Below are 22,062 nucleotides of genomic sequence, written 5' to 3'. Positions count from 1 at the left end.
GACGTTATGGGAATCAACACAAATATTCCTAGTGCCCTACACGTAGTACACTTATTTTCTTCGCAATAACTCGTCATTTGTACAGAGAAGCTTCAGGTTCCCATCCTGTATTCGTTATATTATAGCCCTTGCCTGTGCAAAATCTGTTGAGTGTGCAGTTACACGTCTCCGCGTAACGACAGCTGCATCATGATGCATTTTAGGACTTTCATTCATTCATTCATTCATTCATTCATTCATTCATTCATTCATTCATTTTATTGTTTCCGACACAATACAGGTCAGGGGAAGGTACGGCTAAAGGCAGAAGAGACTGCCTGACAATGGCCCTACCACCCATGCATAGTTCAACAATGGCGTGAACATTCTACCAGAAATTAAACAGCAGATAGCGAAAACATTTTACGGGAAATAAGCTTTGGTACAGCAAAAAATAGCGATAGTTAGCAAAACACACACATTTTTTTTTTTTGTACATCGCTATAACCTGGCGCATGAACTCATACATACTTTATGGAGGTGTACAGGATAACAGAAAGGATTTAACAATATTTTTTAAAACGAGACGTTGACATACATTCCTTCCCATTAATTACAACTTGCGGATTTGTATTTAAAAAGGTTGGTATTAGGTACTTCATTTGTTTAGTACCTAATACCAACCTTTTAATTAGGTACTAATACCAACCGCTTGGTTGGTATTAGTACCTAATACCAACCAAGCGCACAACCAGACGTGGTCGGTGAAAGAAGACTGAGACACACGAGCGCTGACTTGCAACAATTTATTGAGACCTGCGAAGCGCGGAATATAAAGGCGTTTTGTGGCCGTACATCACGCAAGCTCGGCTAGGAAAACAGTGACGACGCAAGTATCACAATTCCTTCAAGTTAAAGCAATCTACAGGTTGGACACACAGTTATCCCCTAAATTATGAATTATCTCTTCCTCGATATTTTCACGCGTCCGTTGGCAGCTGCTTCTCGTGACGAGGGTGCAACCCAAGGTAAATACATACCTGGTAGCGAAGCTTCCATAGAATCCCATACGTTCAAAACATGGCGGCTTATCGGCGGTTCATGGCGCTTAGCGCCATCTGTGTAAGGAGGGAACACTTCCGGCGGAAGAAAAAATAATTTGACGTCATATCCGTGAAGAACAGAAGTGTTGTCATTTTGTTATTAAAGGCGCGAAATTTGTTTTCGGAGGCCTGCCATTAGAGCTGTATATTCAAATGCCCCGCCAGTCGACTTGATGGGTGTTCCGAGCTTTCGGCGCGGAAAACGATGCAGGAAAAGGTCAGCCGTACGGGTGTCGAAATTGCATCGCTGCAGAGAACATACTTTCTTTGAAAACCGACGAACGCTTTGGGCGTAGATTGCGTCAAGTGCTCGTCCTTTCGTCTGACGCCAAGCCCATCAGCCAGTGCTGTCGCACGAAAACAACTAAAGTAAACACTCACCTGACGGTCGCAACTCACTACTTTTTACTGCACAGGTTAAGAAACAATTAAACTACCCACGACACCTAATTCAGACAAACGTCGGCATGCAAAACAACAAAAAATGTGAGGGAGGCGTATTGTAACAGGTGAACTTTACGAGTGCGCTTTTCCACGCACTCCAAGAGCTGCATTGCATTGCAAGTGATAGCGGCGTCAACGCCCACCGCTATCGATGGGCGCTCTCACGGTTGGCGCTGAAAAAAAGGTATTTATTGATAGTGATCAAGTAAAATAGTTTTATCTTCTTTTCTCACCATGCTTATATAAAATGGATTAGGAATTTTATTTTCGTTGAATGAATCTAACTGCGTCTCGCTTTAGTTAAAACACGCAGTTTTCTTTCCCAGTGTTTATTCCCTCCAAACATAGTCGCACTTCAATCGCTGCTCCCATAACCACCCTTGCTGATGTCGGTGACAATTGGTTCTGAACCGCTTTTCGCCCGAAGCTTCGCGACCTATATGGATCGACCTTGTGCAACCTTGACAGATTCACACGCAGTTAGATTTTACACTTAAGTTAGCGCTTTGGCCGGAACTGGAAGCAGCAATTGCATCATCCTTCGCTACACTTTTTTTTTTCATGTCTTATCAACACGCCCAAACAGCCGCGTTATTTTAGATGCGGAGCATCTTATAGCGGCGGCCTGTCCCGCGGCGTCGTTGGCGTCGGCGTTGGCGTCGGCGTTGGCGTCCGTCCGCACCTCTCCTCATTCTCTCCACGCCAGCTGTGCGATAACACCTGTCTCCCCCTCTCCACGCCATCTGTTCGATAACGCGCTTCTCCCTCCGTGTCTTCATCCGCCACCTGTGCGATAGCGCGCGCATGCGCGCCTCTCTCTCTCTCCTCCTCCTCTCCGTGCCAGCTGCTTATATAAACCCGGTGCATGCGCCGCTGCCTCAGTTGCTGCTTCGGTTTAGTCACGCTGCGCCGACCGATGCGCTGAATGGACGCCAACGAATCTGTCAACGAACTGTCTGGCACATCTTCAAACAGCAGCAGCCAGTTCATTAACAGAACCGCAAGCACCTCTGAATACAAGGCTGCGCAGAGAAGAGCTCGCGACGCAGAACGTAAACGTCGGCGACGCGCAGCGGATCCAGATTCAGTTCGCCAACGCGAAGCCGCTTCGAAACGTCAGCGTCGAGCAGCGGATTCCCCACTTCGAGAACGCGAAGCTGCTTCGAAACGTCAACGTCGAGCAGCGTATCCTGAGCTTCAAGAACGTGAAGCCGCGTTGGTTCGTGAACGTCGAGCAGCAGAACCTGAGGTTCGGGACCGTGAAGTTCAACGTAAACGTACGAAGCGAGCGGCGGAGCCCGACCTTCGAGAACAGGAAGCCGCGTTGGTTCGTGAACGTCGAGCAGCAGAACCTGAGGTTCGGGACCGTGAAGCAGCGTCGGTTAGAGAACGTCGAGCAGCAGCACGGCGTTCATGCGATGTGATGATGACCAACGCAAGTTAACACGTAATAAAAACGTAATAACACCGAGTTAACAACGTTAATAACACCGTAATAACGTAATTAACGCCGTTATAACGACCGCGATGCTCCGCTTCAGACCATGGTTCCCCTCGGGAAGATGGTGTAATTTTTTTTGAAGGTGTTCGCTGAAACATCCTGTATATAGTAGCGATTTAAGCTTCTGCGCTACCTGATGAGAATTTGGCCTTTAGATTTCCTAATTCAGCACGATTGCGTAATCCTCAGCTATCGTATTGCACACAGTGTCAAGGTCGACAGTTCCGCAGACACAAAGTACCGCATGATCTCACAAAAAACAACGACGCGACCAGCCATGCCAGCGCTATTTTGCAAAATTCCTGACCAGATGTTTACAAGCGATAGTGGCTTCCTCCCTATTTCCTATGTTCTCTCTTAATCCAGCGTGTTGAGTTTATCGCAACAAGGCATTATTTTTTCCAGTGGCAGACTTACTTCCCGTATTGATCGGCGCAGGGAGAGCTTTTTCTGGTCGCACGACAGTTTTGCGATCTTGTCGCCTGCCTGGAATCCTCCAGTTCGTAGGGGCTTCATTTCTAAACCTGCGCTGGAGCTTTTGGTCTTCTGAATGATTTTAACTCGGTAAAGGCTTATTTCGATAACTTCCGCATGTCGGCCGAGTTTGTGAGACAACAAAGGTGCTTCGCAAGTCTGTACTGAAAATGCTTTGTATCATGCGGCTTTAATCAGCTGGTACGTGTTCCACAGATGGCCAATGCGGACTGTACGACTCGCATATCATCATCATCATCAGCCTATATTTATGTCCACTGCAAGCCGAAGGCCTCTCCCTGCGTTCTCCAATTACCCCTGTCTTGCGCTAGCGTATTCCAACTCGCATATATGCCTATTTTAAGATGTGGCTGGTTGTATTGCGAAGAGCTGTCAGGAGGTCTCTCACACTACATTGCGGTTCAGTGATAGCACTACCGTACCGCGATGACGCAAAACGTTTTAGCTGCGTTTGTTGGTCGATGCGTCCTGTATTCCGTCACCTGTTTGTTTCTCCGTTTGAGGTCTGAAAATATAAGAACTATTAACGCTGTTTAGTTCGGTAAACACGTTAAATTTGAGCCTACGAGGAGAAGAACAAATTCTGCATGGACGAAATAGCCGTTCATCAATTTATCTAAAGCGAGAAAGGCGAAGTTTGCTTTGCGGAACAGATGTATACAGTAGTATGTAGGGGCTGTACGTGAACCTGCAGGGCGTAACTTTATACCACGGAATGCGCAAGAGAAATGATTTGACTTGAAGGGATGTAATACATAATGGCCTAAATATTGATATTCGTACAACTAAAATCCTTTGGTTCAATTTCCTTGGCTGTATTGGGGTTATTATAGATTTATAAGATATATTATAAACTTGTTCGTGACGAAAAAAAAAGTTCTTACGTTGTTCGATTATGTATGATGAGAACAGCAGCTTGTAGCGTGAAAAATTCTAGTTTGGACTCGTGAATATCGTATATATGTATATTTGAAAGCAATAATAATTTAGGTAATTCTTTGATCGCACACGCAAACCATGCAGCAACACCAAGCGTTTATTGCAACTATAGCTTTAAATGAAACACTGCACGGCATCACAGCGCTCAAAATGCATGTGGCGTAGCTTAAGGTGCTTTTTCTTTTCGGGAGTACGCTTAGGAGCCACGTTTTGGTCGTCACAAGGAAGTGGAGGCGAGCAATGTATTAGCTTGATGATTCTGTTCGTAATTTCGGTTTTATGCTGCTCATAACCGATGACTTCTGAACGCTTCAGCTGGCGAAAGGAAAAAAAATGCCATCAGCAGGACATATCTGCCAGTCGTTGTGTTGTAAACCGCGGCCGCTGCACTTGAAGCTGAAATTTTTGCACGCACAAAGATTTCGTCAGCCGTCTTTCAGCAGGTTTATTTCTTCACTTGTATACAAATACTCATTCTTCATCTGCAGAACACGTACGCTGCATCTTCATTCGCATCCTATTTGCTTAGAGCGTGTGTATAGGTTTGGCCAATGCCTTCAGAGGAGGCATTGGTTCGTCTCGCTGTCTCTTCCGGATTATTACAACGGCCGACATGTCGTTGGAGCCTCGCTTGTTCTTTTTCTAGGAATGTTCTTCAGCACTGAAGGAACAGTGTCACTCATTAGCCGCACACACGCCATCGGAATCTGCACAATGTTCCTGTCGGTCATACGCTCAATGACATGCTCATTGAAGTGGCGCTGGCACATTACTAATGCGGTTAAAACATTTTTTTCAGCACGGCGAAGAGCAAGCTCACGTCTCTCGGAAAGTTATGGGTCTCAGTGCATCGAAACCAATGATTCTATCGCGCGTGGCTTGCATGTTTGCAGGCGAACTTACAATTCGGCGCAAAGCAAGAGGTGCCCTTCCGGATTGTTTTCTTCTGTGCAGGAACACTTTCACTCTGTCCCGGAGTCTCACGAGCTTGGTATTCACGAATATCACCCACAGTCTTCACTTCGCTCCTTAAACGTCTAAGGAAAACACAGGAACTCGGAGAACTATTGTGACTCCGAGCATGTTAACATGCGTGTTAACAGACGATATAAATGACCGCTTTTGAAAATTACTCATTGCAACAAGAAACATCGCACTTTTAAGCACTCTCAACATAATTTAACCTTTTTTTTCAGGTTTTATTATGAAAACCTATTATTTAAATATAACACGCGCGCAATAACAACACTCTCAGTAGCAGATGACGCGCGCTTCCCGGAAAACCTCTGACCGCAGTGCCACTCCTGCTGTCATGATGCGGAGAAGCAATGAACTACACCGGTCGGCACACCTACCAATCTATAGCCACCGTAGCGACGTGGTATCTGTGGCCGACGCCATTTTCTCGCTGTGTCTTGGCTTGTTCTGACTCGGCTCGGCTCGCAAAACTCGGTGCGCACGTTACTGTATATATGTGGTATACCGTCTAGTATGCTGCGCGGGAAGCGTTTCCGTAAGGTAAAGGGCGCGCATGCGCTGTCCTTGGGCAGAACGGTATTACCATACTTACTGTACGGTAACACGGCACTGCTAACACTCTACGATACTTAAGTGCAATTTTATCTTCGTCTATGTACTAAGTTTAATGATATGCGACTTTCCTTTACTGACGGCTGCCGACATAGTGAAGTAAGTGCCTGATACGTTGTATTCGGGCTACTGTAGTAATTAGGCAGTTATGGTTAACGTTTATACCAGCGTATCCCAACAACATGCAAAGAATTGCTAAGTAGAAACGCTAATTGTCGTGCGCATAGCGCTCATGCCGGTTGCTGAAGCCACGGTGCTCTCTCTCCGTTGCTGAATTGATTGAGTAAAGAGTGATGTCCACGGAGTCCGTAAGTCATTTTGCGACCAGGCCGTGCCGGCTGTGCTGGCACCTATTTCACTCACACCTTTATCAAAAGTGTGGGAAAGTGGTTCCGGATGACATTGGCATGTGATAAGTGTTATCTGGTAGATTACTGCTAAGGCAGCATAAGGAGCGAGCCAGCTCCAAAGAAAGTGAGTCGAAAGCGGCAAAGTGTTTTCGTTAAGGGAGCTTTCGGACACCTTTCTTCTTTCTGGGGTTTTACGTGCCGAAACCAGTTCTGATTATGAGGCACGCCGTAGTGGAGGGCTCCTGATTAATTTCCACCACCTGGGGTTCCTTAACGTGCACTACAACGCAAGCACACGGGCATTTTTGCATTCCGCCTCCATCGTAATGCGGCCGCCGCGGCCGGGATTCGATCCCGCGACCTCGTGCTAAGCAGCGCAACGCCTTAGGTGATTGAGCCACTCCGGCGGGTTTTCTGGCACTTTTGAGGGTGAGTGCAAGTGTATTATATATGTGGAGTCCGTGAACGCATTAAATGGGGAAGGGGTAGTACGCAATGCGACGCTCAATTAAAACCACGTAATAACTGATTCAAACTTGAGATATTACAATATGGCAAGATGAATTAAGCGCTTCTCTGGCTATGCTCCACACGTTTCGCGACCTGGTGAAGGTGGTTCTGAAAACTGCGGGAGGTAATGATGCGCAACGGTGGTTGTGCATCTGCAGGGGAAAGATGGCGCTCAATTAATATAGTCACTATAGACACATAGAAGGGGACTGCGGATACAGTTTATGCCAAGTACTAAGTGTGTTTTTGTCGGTATATTTTAGTAGAAGCGCGTGTAACTTTGGAACACCTATTAAAGGCATATGAATAAATCTATCACGATCTAAACTTGCAGCCATGCGTGCAGAAGAATAAACTTTTCATAATGCGTCTACGAATGTGACCAACTACAGCTCTTGTAGTCTGAATGTCCAACGGGCCTGAATGTCCAATTTTGTCCATGTTGGACAGGTTGCGAGTCGGCTTGTTCTGTGGTATTTGTTTCTCAGTGTATCTTTAGTTTCAGTCGCGCTGTTTGAGCATAGTTATTCAAGCACGTTCTATGGGAAGGAGGCACTGCGTGGTCGTCGGTTCAGGTCAGCTAACGAGCTGCACAAAACTATGCACTCGTGTCTTTATGAGCAACCAAACATTTCTTAGCGGACGGGATACAGAATCTGCTTGCACAATACCAAAAGTGCATTGCTGTACGTGAGGCATGCGTGAAAAAGGTGATATGTGTGTAGTTCTTCCTCCGTCCGTGCCAATAAGTGTTGTATAAAAATTAACTTTACCTTCTGATTTAACCTAGAATTTTCCTAAGTTATAGTCGCTGCCATCTGCAGGCAAGGCATCGCACAGGATCATCAATATTCGTGGGGTCCTAGTCCTGTTGTGAAATCCAGTGGTGTTCCAGTAATCAACCAACAAGAGACGTAGCAGTCCCGCCAATTTTTCTTCACTCCTTCCACCCCATACTATATCCCTCATACTGCATCTATCGTGTAGCAAAGCCAACATTATATTATTGCACCTGGGAAAGCTCACTCCCTCTGGGCTACTCCCACATTCCTACAGCTGACTCCTGGTGGACTGAGCTATGAGACCTGCAAGAGCAGTGAAGGCTGATCCAGCGGGCACGCGGGGTGGCGCGACCCAATGGGGCCCTAAGGGCTCCACTCTACGATGAAGTCGCCTCACCTCGTGTAACAATAAACATTTTCTCTTTCTGTGTTATTCTTCTCCTGCTGCTGCTAATAATGATGATGATTAGAACGAAGTGGTGCTGAAAACGTTTACGAATTTTAGAACCAGGTGGCGGCAGTCAATGGCGGAAATGTCATCATTGCATTGCACTTGTAATTATACTCAATGGTTCTTTTCGAACGTCAAACGCGCCGCAGGGAAGCAGTGCTGGAACCAAGGGATACCCTGACGACTCCATCCATGTCAGCTGCAGAACTGCATCGGTACGATATTTGCATGTGCACTTATTCACCTGACTAACGCAACGTAGACGGTCATTTAAAAACGAAAACCACAGATTTCGGCAGTGAGAAAATGCGCGAGCGTTCGTCACGGGGGACCTTGCACACTGTCAATTATGAAAGTCTTGTTTATACGTGTATATTTCTTTTAAATGCAGCGCATTTCTAGGCGAACATTTGGCACTTTGACAACATCTATCTATCTATCTATCTATCTATCTATCTATCTATCTATCTATCTATCTATCTATCTATCTATCTATCTATCTAGCCGCCTAAGTCTTTGGCAATCTCATGGTCGCTTCGTTACCTTGGTATGTACCAAAATTGGCATAGTATGACAAGAGCGTATGAAGAACGTAAATGATAGGTCATAACATAGATGTCATGGCAGGTGTGTCACGTAGGTCATGAAACAGCCGCGTACGTCTTTGTGCTCTCATGGTCATTTCGGTTTACTTGGTATGTAACTAGAATGGGTTCGGACATGGGTGCTAAGTGAATGAAACACTAAGGGATGATGGTAGAAGTCATAGTCATGAGCATGATTCAGCAAAATTGACAATGACCCAGCTAAAAAAGATTAACACTGAAAAGCCACTGAAATGGGTTCGGACATGAATGATAGGTCATTACATGAATGTCATGACATGCGTGTCATGTGGTCATGAAACAGCCGCCTACGCCTCGGCGGTCCTATGGTCGTTTCGTTAACGTGGTTAACCGCACACTGCATCGAATAACATCGATTACTACAAGGCGTGGGATCTGCCGGCTTTTTTACTTCATGCACACTGTGATGGCGACTATGTACGCTCAACACACCTCGAGTTATTGTTAGATACCTCCCATCTAGGTGAAATCTGCCGACGATATGCTAAAAAGAAATGCGTGACTGGTGGCGAGAACGATCCTTATGTCTTCCATCACATCAACCTCGTGCTCTAATCATTAGGCCACAACAATAAACTTGCTTCTCTCATGTCATTGTTCGATTGCAATGGCGCCTTCGGGATCGGCCCTCAGTGTTATAATGCACTGTCTCCAGCAACGGCAAATATTTTTACCCACACGATTGCCGGTTCGACGCAGCACTCACCTACTTTCGGCGCGAAGTCTCCGGCATCCGCGCGTCTTTATATAAGTCGCCGCGATTAATGCTCTGTAATCCCGACCGACTGAGGCTGCGTGTGCTTACCGATCAATACCGATATTACGTGGCATGCGTTTAGCGCGTTGTGATAGTGGGGGTATTGTGCGCACTCCCACGCTTTCTTTCCGCAACATGATTTTAGGCAGTGTGTGGTTGCCATCAGACAATTGATATCATACGAAACGAACTGAGGTGAATCCATTTTTATTTCAATATTGAAATAGCAAGTAGATGGGCACTTCAGGCGAATTATTTTCATCGCCTTGATTTTCCGTATACACAGTTTACAGAGCCACTGCACTAGTGCTGCCATCTTTTATCACGTCTGTTATCGCCAACTTTGACAGCAGACGATATGCTGAGTAAATCCAGCAAAGCGCTGCTTTCGCTTCTGGTAGAATTACTAGTCTCCATAGATATGACACTTTAGTCCGAAAGCGCAAAGTGAATGTTCGTGCTGGCGACAATTTGCACAATTTTTGCCGGAGGCATCAGGATAAAAATTTCAAATGAAGCAGTGCCGATCTGCACGCACATCGGTTTCCTTCATTTGCCATGAACACAGATATTTTTTTGCCACTTGAGTATTGTGTGTTATGTTGTGGCTGTAGTGAGGTACGAGAAATTTGTCGGTTGTGCATTCAACGTCATTAAAAATGTATCTGGCTTGTTATTATTGCTCGCGCTGCGGTAGCCCATGTGGCTATGGCGTTCAGTACGGAACTCGAAGTCGCAGGTACAATACAAGACGCATAGGCCGTATTTTGATATTGGTGGAAAACAAAAAAAAAAAGAACATCTCGCGAAGACTCCATTGTAAGGCGTTGGGCTTTAATCAACATTGAGACACAACCTCGATGTTACTGCTACCGTCGAAACAATTTATGTATGCGGCTTCAAATTCAGCGCGACTCTTCTTTCGCGCTTCCCTATGAATACTTTGTGCCATCTGGCGACGGAACCGCAAAACGTGTGCGTGACCTCCGAAATGCATGGCGCGTCGGTGCCTGTGAGCACTTATGGAGGGAGTCATGCGACTACCATGCTCCTCTCAGCGACAGGTTGCTGTCCTTGAAGAACGCTTGTCCCGTGCCTTAACCTTAACTGAAGAGCGCGGACACATCTTGGCATATACTCAGTGGACCAACTCGGCATCAAAGTGGTACATTGAAGAACAGCACAGACCGAGTGAGCTCATTCGCGTTGGATGAAGGTGCATGGAAGGAAGAACTGACATCCACCCGCATATAGCACGAAGCTTGAAAAGCAACCCATACCATGTGGGCTTCATTTCCATACCCATACCCATACATAGCCCACGGAAAACCAAAGTACATGCAGTACCCGAAGAATGCTAATAATTCCTTATCTCGATCCAGCTTTCTGTTTGATTAAAGTGCTACATAATGTTTCTTCGAAGCCTGATAGAAAACATACAATACACAAACTGCCACGCGGCTCGTCTCGTGGAGCATACTAGTCGCATTACAGGCTGAAAATAAGCATACGGACAAATATGGTCGCACCCTGCTGTTGTGAGCTATAGTGGTCTACATGTCACAGCTGCAATTCGAATGCTAGCTCCGATGGTATGAAGGTACTGTTTGGCACAGCAACTCGTGCTCTTCGAAATGGCAAAGGAGAAGAGAAAATGTAGAGGGGCCTAGAGGTTCTACAGGTAGTATGGAAAGTTGAGAGAGAGACAGGCACAATGCTGCCGTTTTGTTTCTCGCGTGTTTTCTTTCGGGTTTGGAAGAAAGGCGACTATTACTGTAAGAAGAGGCTTGTTACGCCGGAAAGGCCGGAGAAATTGTCGCAGAAACTCCTCTGGCAGCTGCTTAACTATGCGTAAGCATTTTGCCACTTTCTCATCTCCAAACAGACAGGGATGCAGGGAAGAACTGGAAATGGAAGAATAGGTGAGGTTTCCAGTTCTTCCCTGCATCTCCCCTACCACGCAATTTATTATCGTCCTCCATGCTTGTACGCATTGATCAACCATACGAGCGCTTTTCCAGGTACACATGTCTCCCCCCCCCCCCCCCATGTTTAAATTTCTAATTATATTTTTTTCTACACTGTCACCCTCCTGTGCCGGTTTTTTTTCCCCACACAAGATCCACACCGAGACAGTCCAAAATCCCAGACGCCAGGATACCTTTTTCGGCGCCTTCACCACACAGGGTCTCGCCAATTCTGTATACCACCGCGACGACGCTACGGCGAACTAGTGAGGCTAACGTCCCTTGACGGAAAGCTGCTCCCTGTCAACCACAAAATTACCCGATACCTTGATGCTACGCTACTCAAGTCATGCTTTCAACTCGTATTGTCACCTGCACACTGACCGGCTCTTCAGGGACCCCAAACGCACGCCGACCACGACACCTCCGAACGCTCACTCGCCTCTCGCTCCCCCAACCCCCTCTGACGTTTTTTTCTCTTTTTTCATTTTTTTAAATTTTTCTTTTTTTTTCCGCTTTCTCGCTTTCCCGCTCTTGTCCCCTCGTCTTAGAAACCGCGCCTAGCCAGTCAAGCGGCAGCGCTCATTCTCTTTTCAGTCTCTCCTTTTACAGCCAGCCACAGCCGACATTGACGTGACGTCACTCCACTAACCCTTTAAAACTAACCCGCCGAGGATGACGAGGCCGCCTTTGACGAAGATAGGTCCTCTTATCGAAACGTTGGCCAGCCTTTCTGAGGCACCTTATCCCTGTTTATAATCCTTATTCCTCAGTTACCCAATTAGTCATTTGGATAGGAAAATTCACCCACGATTACGATACGCCATACTGCAATATTTTTGCGCATTATGTGGCGCGACTGCCTCCCTAAATGCTCACTCACACTAGGCCGACAAGACACCGACTTCGGTCTGCCGACTGTTGGCGACAGCGTCTTCGTTCCTTTAAACCGCTGGCCACAGCGTTTTACGTCCTGTAAACTGCTGTCGCCAACAGTCGGTAGAATAAAATCGGTGTCGTGTCGGCCTAGTATGAATGAGCTTTAATCGGGAGATCGCGAGAGGAAGCGCATCGGTGACGCGTGGGCAGCAGCCGCTGCAGACAACCTCCCTCATGCAGCACTTTGTTTCCATACACGCGATGCGCGCTAATCTGGCACCATCTCGTACTCATCGTCGCCGAAAAGCTCCTCGTGCGCCGCACTACGCTTTGCTTCTCACGCTTTCGCCATACCCATCCTCCTCCGCTTTTCACCTCATGGTTCCGCTGCACTCTCCTCCTCGCGCTCTCTTCGCTCTCACCGCGTTTGAGAGCGCCGCTCTTAGGCGCCCGTTCCTGCTGCGAGCGTTGGAGTCCTACCTCGTAACCGAGTGAAGGATCACAGCGAAAGATGAGAACGAACATGCGACGAGAATGCCGCATCTAGCTCAGCTAAAGTAAACAGGCTCTTTATGCTGGTTGTGTAGGGATGAGCAGCCATGTCTAGAGCACGGGGCCTGGGCTCAGCGAAGCAAATTGGCACCCTCTAAAGTTAGCCCCAGGGTTTGAGTTAGATTTCCACTGCGCACACGTGGCAAAATGAGCCGGTTGCCTGATCATCGCTTCCTTGTTTAGTTGTGAGTTCGCTTCCCGCCACGATGGCCGTGCTGCATGCCTATGCGGCTTTAATGACGTTGCCACGGCGGTCAGTGCTGGGCCGTGCCGCCGTGTTTTACGCGTGTTACGAGGTGGCCAGGCAAGCAAGCGCTGACGGCGGGTGACCCACGTTTTCTTGAGGTAGCAATTATATGTACACCCCAGGCGCATTTCTGCCGTCGGCGTCACCATCGCCGTGAGGTTCCGTATAAAGTCTAAGGGCGATAAGAACGTCGCCGCGCGCCGTATGTTGTATGTGCGAGGTAAAGCGTGCGAAGTTGAGCCGGCGATTGCGGCTCAATCCTCGCGTACGCAAGAAAGGAAAGCGGGAAGAAGGCGCGCCATCTTCCTTCGCGCGCAACACTCCTGGGGGAGGGTAGGAAGGGGGGGGGGGGGCGAGCGTTCTCCTCCGGGAGCCCGTGCGCACCCACCCGGGCTGCTCTATCTTGAAAGGCATCTGTGTCTGGGACACAATCCGTGCGCTGTGTTTTCGATCCTTAGTTCGCGTTGGTGCGAGACGAAACGCGAAGGTCAATTCGCTTGTTGCTGCTGCCGCGCATCCTCACTCCATCGTTTTGACAGCAAGTTTTTGCGGTCATCGAGTGAGATGTGTCCATGTTTGCCTCTGCTCGCGTGGCACCATGCTTGTTCATTTAGTATGCCTATGTTTAGATTTTATATGGCTGACAAAACTACTATCCTTAGTTCGTATAGCTGTCTCCTAATTTGCTATCGCGGTCGATACTTCGTCTTTCGGGCGAAACTGCTACATTTTAAGGGAAGCTTACGTTTCGGCGGCGGCGGTGGTGGTGGTGGTGTCACGCTGAAAGTGAGCCGATCCAGGTGATAGTGCAGAAAGGGTCCAAGCTCAGTGGCACATACCAGGAAAAAAAAGAAGAGAAAGAAAGAAGGAAAGACAGGAAGAAAGAAAGAGAAAGAAAGAGAGAGAGAAAGAGCGAAAGAAATAGAGAGAGAGAAAGAAATAAAATCACCAGCTCTTTCCCTGTCGAGAAAATGGGGGTACGCGAAGCTTGCGTGTGTACTTGACCTACTACTTTCCCTTCCCTTTCCTACTACTTTTCGTTCCCTTTCGTGGTAATTTTCGTTTCTTATCCTTCTACTTTTGTTTCCCTTTCGTGCAACTTTTCCTTCCGTTGCGTTGTATGTTTCCTCCCCTCGATGCATACATTTATTAAATGTTTATGTCTTATTACCACATGTCGTGAACTTAACGTCAACCTGACCAAAGTCAGATGCACACACGATAAGCTTTGTTGACCCCCATTTTCTAGACAGGGGAAGGGCTGGTGCATTTTTAACAACGGAGCTGTTTAAGCTCTTGGTTGCGCCGCGTAGTGCGAACCAAAACCGCTCCTAGCGATGACGTCACCGCGCGTTGCGTAGCAACCACCTCGCGGAGTGGCGTTTGCTCCGCCTCCTCCCCCTGCCGTGCACATGTTGTTATGACATGGGACGTTAAGGAGAGGGAAGGACAGCATGCGCGCGGCGCACGCTATCCTCGGTAGAGAGAAATAAAAAATGAGAGCGAGAGAGACAGAGAAAGAAATTGTAGCAGCACCAACGAGGCAACGTGCAGAGCTAATGCCGACGCCATCCGCGTTTCCCCGTTTCCACGCGTTCGTGCCGAACACGCGCGGTGTCCGTGACTGCAGCAGGCGAGGTCTCCGGCGGCGGTTCGGCAGGTTTCGACGAGCCACACCCCGGCAAGTCTGGAGGCGCAGCTTGGCCGTGACGTCACCTGGGGAGATAAAGCTCGGAGCCGCCGCGACGGCGGCAGTACGCTCGTTTACTCTGTGGCGAGTACATGTAGCCTTGACATGGGACGACCAAAGAAGATCCCGACACACGAAGAAGAAGCCGCTCATGTTGATGCGCGTCATGCGGCCAAGCGAAAATCTACGCGTCGGCGGCGAGCCGATTTGGAATACCGTGCAGCACTTAGCATTTCCTATTAAAACTTAGCCAAGCCTAGTAAAACCTGGAAGAAGCTGGGTCGATCACCAGCTCCGCTGTTTACTCCAGCCTTGCACCACTAGTGCAACCTTCCCATATAATTTTTTTGTATATGCAGCACGCTAATCAGCCTTGCTGTCTGTTCGTCGTTCTGCACGTATACAAAAAATTGAAAGGACGCTTAAGCTTCGCTTTTAAGAGTGGAACGCGAAAGCACTCAAAGATCCCTGACTGCTTCTCACGCTTCCCGACTACTGCAGCTTAACCAACCGTAATGGTTACCGCGAAACACTGGCGGCGAACGCTATGCACGAAGGCGAGCTTTCTGTTAGAAAGGCGGCCTCTTGCCTGGGGCGCTCCCGGAAATATTGCACAGCCGCGCCCAAAAAATTGCATAATTTTCAGGTTTCCGTTTTTGTTTCGTACTTTTAATATTTCAGTCTGAGAAGATTTAACATAAAATGCATGTGCTGTGGGTGTTTTGTTTCATGACATTTGTTTGTGGATTGTCATTCTCAAAATACGAAGGAATAGCTTTGCCAAGAATGCAAGACAACGTATGGGCAACATTAATGATAGAATGGTGTGGCTTACCTAAATATATTTGGAGGCCTTGCGTGGTTGCGGATGATTTTCTCGGCCGCGGGCGCCAAAGCCTACGCCGACACCAACGCCGGATTTTCTGTCACACGGGGCCCGTAACGCTATCGCGTTAAAATGCGCTGTCCGTGCTTGCTGAACATGCAGCGCATAGACAGGTGAACAGAAAACACCGCATATCCACGAAGTGAATGATTATGAGTGGACGAAGCACCGGGGGATCATTCGGGCAAAACGCCGGAAGCGTTTTCCGGAAGCCGGAAGCTGGCTTCCGAAACCGGAAGCGGAAGCTGGCTTCGGGTTCCGGCTTCCGGAAGCCGGAGCTTGGCGTACATATACTATGCATATATATATTATCACAGGAAATGGTATGACTGAAAATATATTTACAAAATATTTACAGCGAGCTGTAGTGCTGCCAAGATGGCGGAAAAGACAATCTCTTCAGTCGTCGTCTTCTTCACCCCAAATGGTCAACGTCATCTTTGTCCCATTGCGCGCAGTCTCGTAACATTAACCTCCGGCCGGAAAAGCGCCGACCCGGCGCCTAGGACAGGGTGGTGGGCGCGAGGAATGGCTTGAGGCGGGCCACGTGCACGACGTCTGACGAAGGAGAAGACTTGGTAGGATCGAGCGGGGCTAATTCGTAGGTGACATCTGTCACTTGTTGCAGGGCGCGATAGGGGCCAGAGTATCTCCAAAGTAGTTTTTCGGAAAGGCCAACGCGCCGAGACGGGGACCAGAGAAGGACAAGATCTCCCGCACTGAAGCGGGCGTCCCGGTGGTGGGCATCGTACAACAACTTCTGCCGTGACTGCGACGCAGAGAGGCGAAGACGGGCAATGTGACGTGCCTGTAGCAATGGCGTCGCGCGCGTATACAGTAGGCTGTGCGGCAGGGGTCGAAATAAGTGTGTCAAAAGGGAGCGTTGGTTCTCGTCCGTATAGAAGATAGAAGGGAGAGTAGCCGGCGGTGTCATGGCGTGAGAAGTTATATGCAAAGGTGACAAAAGGTAGCGCAGTCGCCCAGTCATGGTGATCAGACGAAACATACATAGAGAGCATATCAGTGATAGTGCGATTCAAACGTTCAGTAAGACCGTTCATTTGGGGGTGGTACGCAGTCGTAAGTTTGTGTTTGGTGGCACAAGAACGAAGTAAGTCTTCAATGACTTTAGATAAGAAGTAGCTACCCCGGTCGGTGAGAAGCTGACGAGGAGCGCGGTGATGTAAAATTACGTCTTGCATCAAGAAGTCGGCGACGTCTGTAGCGCAACTGGTCGGGAGAGGTCTTGTGATAGCGTAACGGGTCGCATAATCCGTAGCAATGGCAATCCATTTATTGCCAGCGGTGGAGAGAGGGAAGGGGCCGAGAAGGTCGAGGCCAACACGAAAAAATGGCTCGGCGGGTATGTCAATAGGCTGGAGGAGCCCAGCTGGAGGAAGAGATGGCCTCTTCCGGCATTGGCACGAAGCGCAGGCACCGACATAACGTTGAACAGAACGGTAGAGACCAGGCCAGAAAAAGTGCCGCCGTACACGGTCATACGTCCTGGAAACACCAAGGTGTCCGGCTGTTGGGACATCATGCAGTTGCTAGAGCACGGTCGCCCGAAGGTGTGCGGGAACGACGAGTAGTAGTTCCTGTCCCTCGGGGTGCATGTTACGGCGATATAATGTGCCATTTACAATGACAAACAGGAGAAGTGACCGGTCCGACGAGCCAGACTGCAGGCCCTTGATGAGATCATTCAGAGAGGTGTCCCGCCGTTGCTCTTCACCAATGTGGCTGAAAGCGGAGAGCGAGAAAAGGCCAGGTGGTGTATCCTCCGTGGTAGCTTCGGGGGCATCAACGGGGTGCCGAGACAAGCAGTCGGCATCCTGGTCTAGTCGGCCAGACTTGTACACCACATTGTATGTGAATTCCTGAAGACGTAGAGCCCAGCGACCTAGACGCCCAGTGGGGTCCTTGAGGCTCGAAAGCCAGCACAGAGCGTGGTGGTCAGTGGTAACATTAAAAGGGCGCCCGTATAAGTAGGGGCGAAATTTTCTAACTGCCCAAACAAGAGCGAGGCACTCGTGCTCGGTAATGCAATAATTGCGCTCGGCAGGGGAAAGAAGCCGGCTGGTGTACGCAATAACTCGATCACAACCACGTTGGCATTGGGCTAAAACAGTACCAATGCCATAGCCACTCGCGTCTGTGCGTACTTCAGTTGGAGCATTGGGATCAAAGTGGGCGAGAATCGGCGGGGTAGTCAGTAGCGTGATAAGTTGTGAAAAGGCTGTGGCTTGAGCGAAACCCCACGAAAACGGAGCGTCTTTCCTGAGAAGATCTGTTAGTGGACGGGCTATGTCAGCAAAATTTCTTACATATCGTCGGAAATACGAGCACAAGCCCACAAGGCTGCGAACATCCTTGGCACAAGTTGGTACAGGGAACTCGATGACAGCACGAACCTTGGCGGGGTCGGGACGGACGCCAGTTAATTTAATCGACGAGATGCCCGAGGATGGTAATTTGGCGGCGACCGGAGTGGCATTTCGAAGAATTAAGTTGTAACCCAGCCGCACGAAACACCGACAGGATGGATGAAAGACGTGTGAGGTGTGTGGCAAATGTCGAGGAGAACACGATCACGTCGTCCAGGTAGCACAGGCAGATCATTTAAGGCTGTGCAACAGCGTGTCCATCATTCGCTCGAATGTGGCCGGGGCATTGCACAAGCCAAATGGCATAACTTTGAACTGATAGAGGCCGTCAGCTGTAACAAAGGCTGTCTTTTCACGATCGCTGTCGTCTACGGCGATCTGCCAGTAACCAGAGCGCAGGTCGATGGATGAAAAATAGGTCGCGCCGTGAAGGCAAACCAGAGCGTCGTCAATTCGTGGAAGAGGATATACATCCTCGGTAAACTTATTGAGATGCCGATAATCAACGCAAGATCGCCAACTGTTGTCTTTATTTTTAACTAAGACAACAGGGGAAGCCCATGGACTCGCGGACGGCTCAATAATGCCTTTTGAAAGCAGCTTGTCAACCTCTTGTTGAATAACTTGGCGCTTGGATGGTGACACGCGATAAGGTCGCCGGTGAATCGGAGGCGCATCGCCAGTATGTATGCGATGTTTGACGAGAGAGGTTTGACCTAAGGAACGGCCGTCAAAGTCGAAGATGTCGGACTATGTGATGAGCAAATGACGGAGGTCGTCGACTTGGGAGGGCAGAAGGTCCGGGGCAATCATCTTTGTGATAGCGCTCTGTACCAACGGAGAAGTGGGTGCGTCGGCGGACAAAATTGCTGAAGTAGGATCAGACGACAGTGATGAAATCTGGCACTCATCTGATGGTGACAGGGTGGCCAAAACTATGCCTTGGGGAAGAACTTGAGGACAGAGTCCGAAGTTCAAGAGGGGCCGGAAAGTCTGGTTTGTCGCAACAGTCACAACAGTGTGGGGAAGGAAATGTTGTGCGACAAAAGACACTGGTAGACGGAGTAACCACATAGTCACCATCCGGTACACTGGGGCAAGGTACAGTGACAATACAGGTGAGTACTTGGGGCGGCAAACGAATAAATTCGGCACAAGAGAGCTGGCTCTGGACTACGTCAGGAGCGTCTAGTGAAGCGGGGAAGTCAAGTTCAACGACACCGGCCGAGCAGTCAATTACAGCGGAGTGGTCAGTCAAGAAATCAAGTCCAGGGATTACGTCATGAGGGCAGTGGCGACGAACATGAAACAGCATAGACGTGTGGCGGCCAGCGACGCTCACGCGTGCGGTGCACATTCCAAGTACGGCTGGAATTCCACCGTCGGCGACACGCACAGCGCGGGCCTTTTGCAGGTGTGAGCACTTTGTGTAAGCCTTCACGGCGATAAGAGCTCATGATACAAATATGTGCACCGGTGTCGATAAGGGCAGTAACGGGTAGGCCATCCACTTCTACGGCAAGTTGGTTCTCGTGCGTGGGCAAGGTTAAAAGAGGCTTTGCAGGCATTGGGTCCAATGCAGCGTCACCTCCGGGAGCTGCATTGCTCAGTTTTCCTGGGAAGAGCGGCCAGAGAGGTACGGCGACGAATAGCGGCGGGGCAGAGGGGACCGGGAACGACGATCGTGCGGAGAAGGTGAACGGCTGGAGCGGCGGGTTGGTACAGGAGCGTCTCGGAGCGGTGAGTTGTTACGAGCGGGAAACTGCAGGGGTCGATTGTCGTCGCGGCGAATGTCAAAAAATGAGCGAGGGGAGGAAGGTTGGCGATACCGGCAGTGACGGGAAATATGTCCAACGCCGTGGCAATGAAAACATACGGGCTTATCATCCTAGGTTCTCCACTGGGCCGGATCCCGATAGCGGCGCAACGTTGCTGTATTTCTGTAGGGCGGAATAACAGAACTGACCCGAGGGTGAGGAAGGGATGCAACAGGCTGGAGTCCTGCGTTAGCCAGCTCTTCCCTCACGACGGCTTGGATTAAAGAGACTGCCGATCGGGAGTCGTCGGAAGGGCGTGCGAAATAGGAAGGTGGCGACGCCGCCTCAATTTCACGATGAACGATGCGGACAAGGCTATCGGTGGTCGGTTGCTGATTGGGCGGCTGAACGTCCGCGCAGGACGATGTAGCGGCCGTGTTTGGAAGCCGCATGAATTGTTGGGCGATGCGGCGACTCTTCAGAGCTTCAAAACGCCGGCATTCCTTGATAATGTCTGCAATGGTCGAGCAGTCCTTAAAGACCAGCAAGTTGAAAGCATCATCAGCAATGCCTTTTAGGAGGTGACTTACTTTGTCCGCCTCGGTCATGCTGGCATCAACTCGGCGGCAAAGGGCGATAACGTCCAGGATGTACGACACGTACGACTCCGTGGGAGATTGCGCGCGACAGGAGAGATCTTTCGAAGCGGCGCTCTGGCGGCCAATTGGTTTGCAAAATAGGTCACGAAGCTTCTGCTTACATAGATCCCAGCTGGTCAGCTCCGTTTCATGAGTGTCAAACCAGACGCGTGCTGTCCCACTGAGGTAGAAACCCACATTAGCAAGTGTCACTGTCGGGTCCCACCGATTGTTGGTTGCGACGTGTTCATAATTCCTAATCCAGTCATCAACGTCGACGTTGTCGGCGCTGCAAAAAGATCCTGGGTCGCGGGGTTGGATCAAGATCACTGGCTGGGGGGCCGGTGTTGCGGTTGACGCAATATCCCCACCTGTTGACATGGTGGAACTTGCCAGGACACGTCCGCTGTGGAGTTCCGTCTTGAGTAGTATCCAAGCACTTCCACCAAAATGTCACAGGAAATGGTATGACTGAAAATATATTTACAAAATATTTACATCGAGCTGTAGTAAGATGGCGGAACAGACAATCTCTTCAATCGTCGTCTTCTTCACCCCAAATGGTTAACGTCATCTTTGTCCCATTGCGCGCAGTCTCGTAACAATATATATATATATATATATATATATATATATATAATATATATATATATATATATATATATATATACCACAGAGCTACGGACTACGAGTGACAAGGCTCGGCCCTAAGATGCTTCGCCCCTAAAACACGGCCGGTGAGCGTGGCGCGCATAACGCGTGGTTACCCGCCATCCCTCGCGCTAGGCTCTCATAACTCGCGTTTTCTTGCCTGGCCACCTCGCGCACGTTGCACCGGCCGCCGGACAACATCATATTAAAGCCACAAAAAGCGCCTCGTTGCTCTCATCAAGCGAGAGGGAGCACTACGCGTTGGCTGACCGCTGTCAGCGTTCATAGTCAAGCGAGCGTTGTGACATTGAGTGTCCGCAATTATAGAGTAAGATGTGCTCATTTTTTCTTGTGCGCGCGTGACGCTATACTAGTTAATTGGAACGTTTACTGCAATTTATACTTCTCATTAAATTACAAACCTTACTTCGTGTAGTAATGTAATACCCTTCTATCATTACAGAGTTTTTAAACAGGATGGGCAATAGCACCAAGATGCACTTGCGTTACTTCAAGTTCCACTACCGATCAATAAAATAACTAAAGTTTGTTGCCTAATCGTTGAATTTTAGATGAAATGAGCGAAGGCTAACACCTACGACACCGGTCGCTGCTTTTGATGGCTGCAGGTGAACGACGACAGGGGTAGAACGTGGTACACGGCGAGGACCGCCATGTGCGTTGACGCAAAGCTATTGCGTCGAGCTGTGGTCAGTGCGCTACTTCCGTGAAATAACGTCGCCAACGCATATGCTAAACTATCTTTGCGTCGCTGGCATGCACAACGGCTACGATGCGATTTCAATGCAGCCCCAGAACGTTTGCTTCTTTTCGAACCCGAACATCCTTTAGAACGTTCTTTCCTCCAGCGCCTCGATGCT

The 22,062-nt window shown here is 49.0% G+C and overlaps 1 protein-coding gene across 1 annotated transcript in view; it reads left to right on the top strand.

Moving 5' to 3' along the window:
• Nucleotides 1–22,062, top strand: part of LOC125941264 (uncharacterized) — an 85,944-nt gene that overhangs the window by 2,233 nt on the left and 61,649 nt on the right. The window contains exon 2 of the mRNA XM_049658235.1: nt 8,294–8,359. Within this exon, the coding sequence (XP_049514192.1) occupies nt 8,294–8,359 (66 nt within the window). The remainder of the gene's footprint in view (nt 1–8,293; nt 8,360–22,062) is intronic.

Source organism: Dermacentor silvarum, chromosome 11, assembly GCF_013339745.2.
Source record: "Dermacentor silvarum isolate Dsil-2018 chromosome 11, BIME_Dsil_1.4, whole genome shotgun sequence".
Classification (NCBI taxonomy): domain Eukaryota; kingdom Metazoa; phylum Arthropoda; class Arachnida; order Ixodida; family Ixodidae; genus Dermacentor; species Dermacentor silvarum.
Note: the sequence above shows the minus strand (reverse complement) of the source record. Positions and strands in the feature narration are given on the sequence as shown.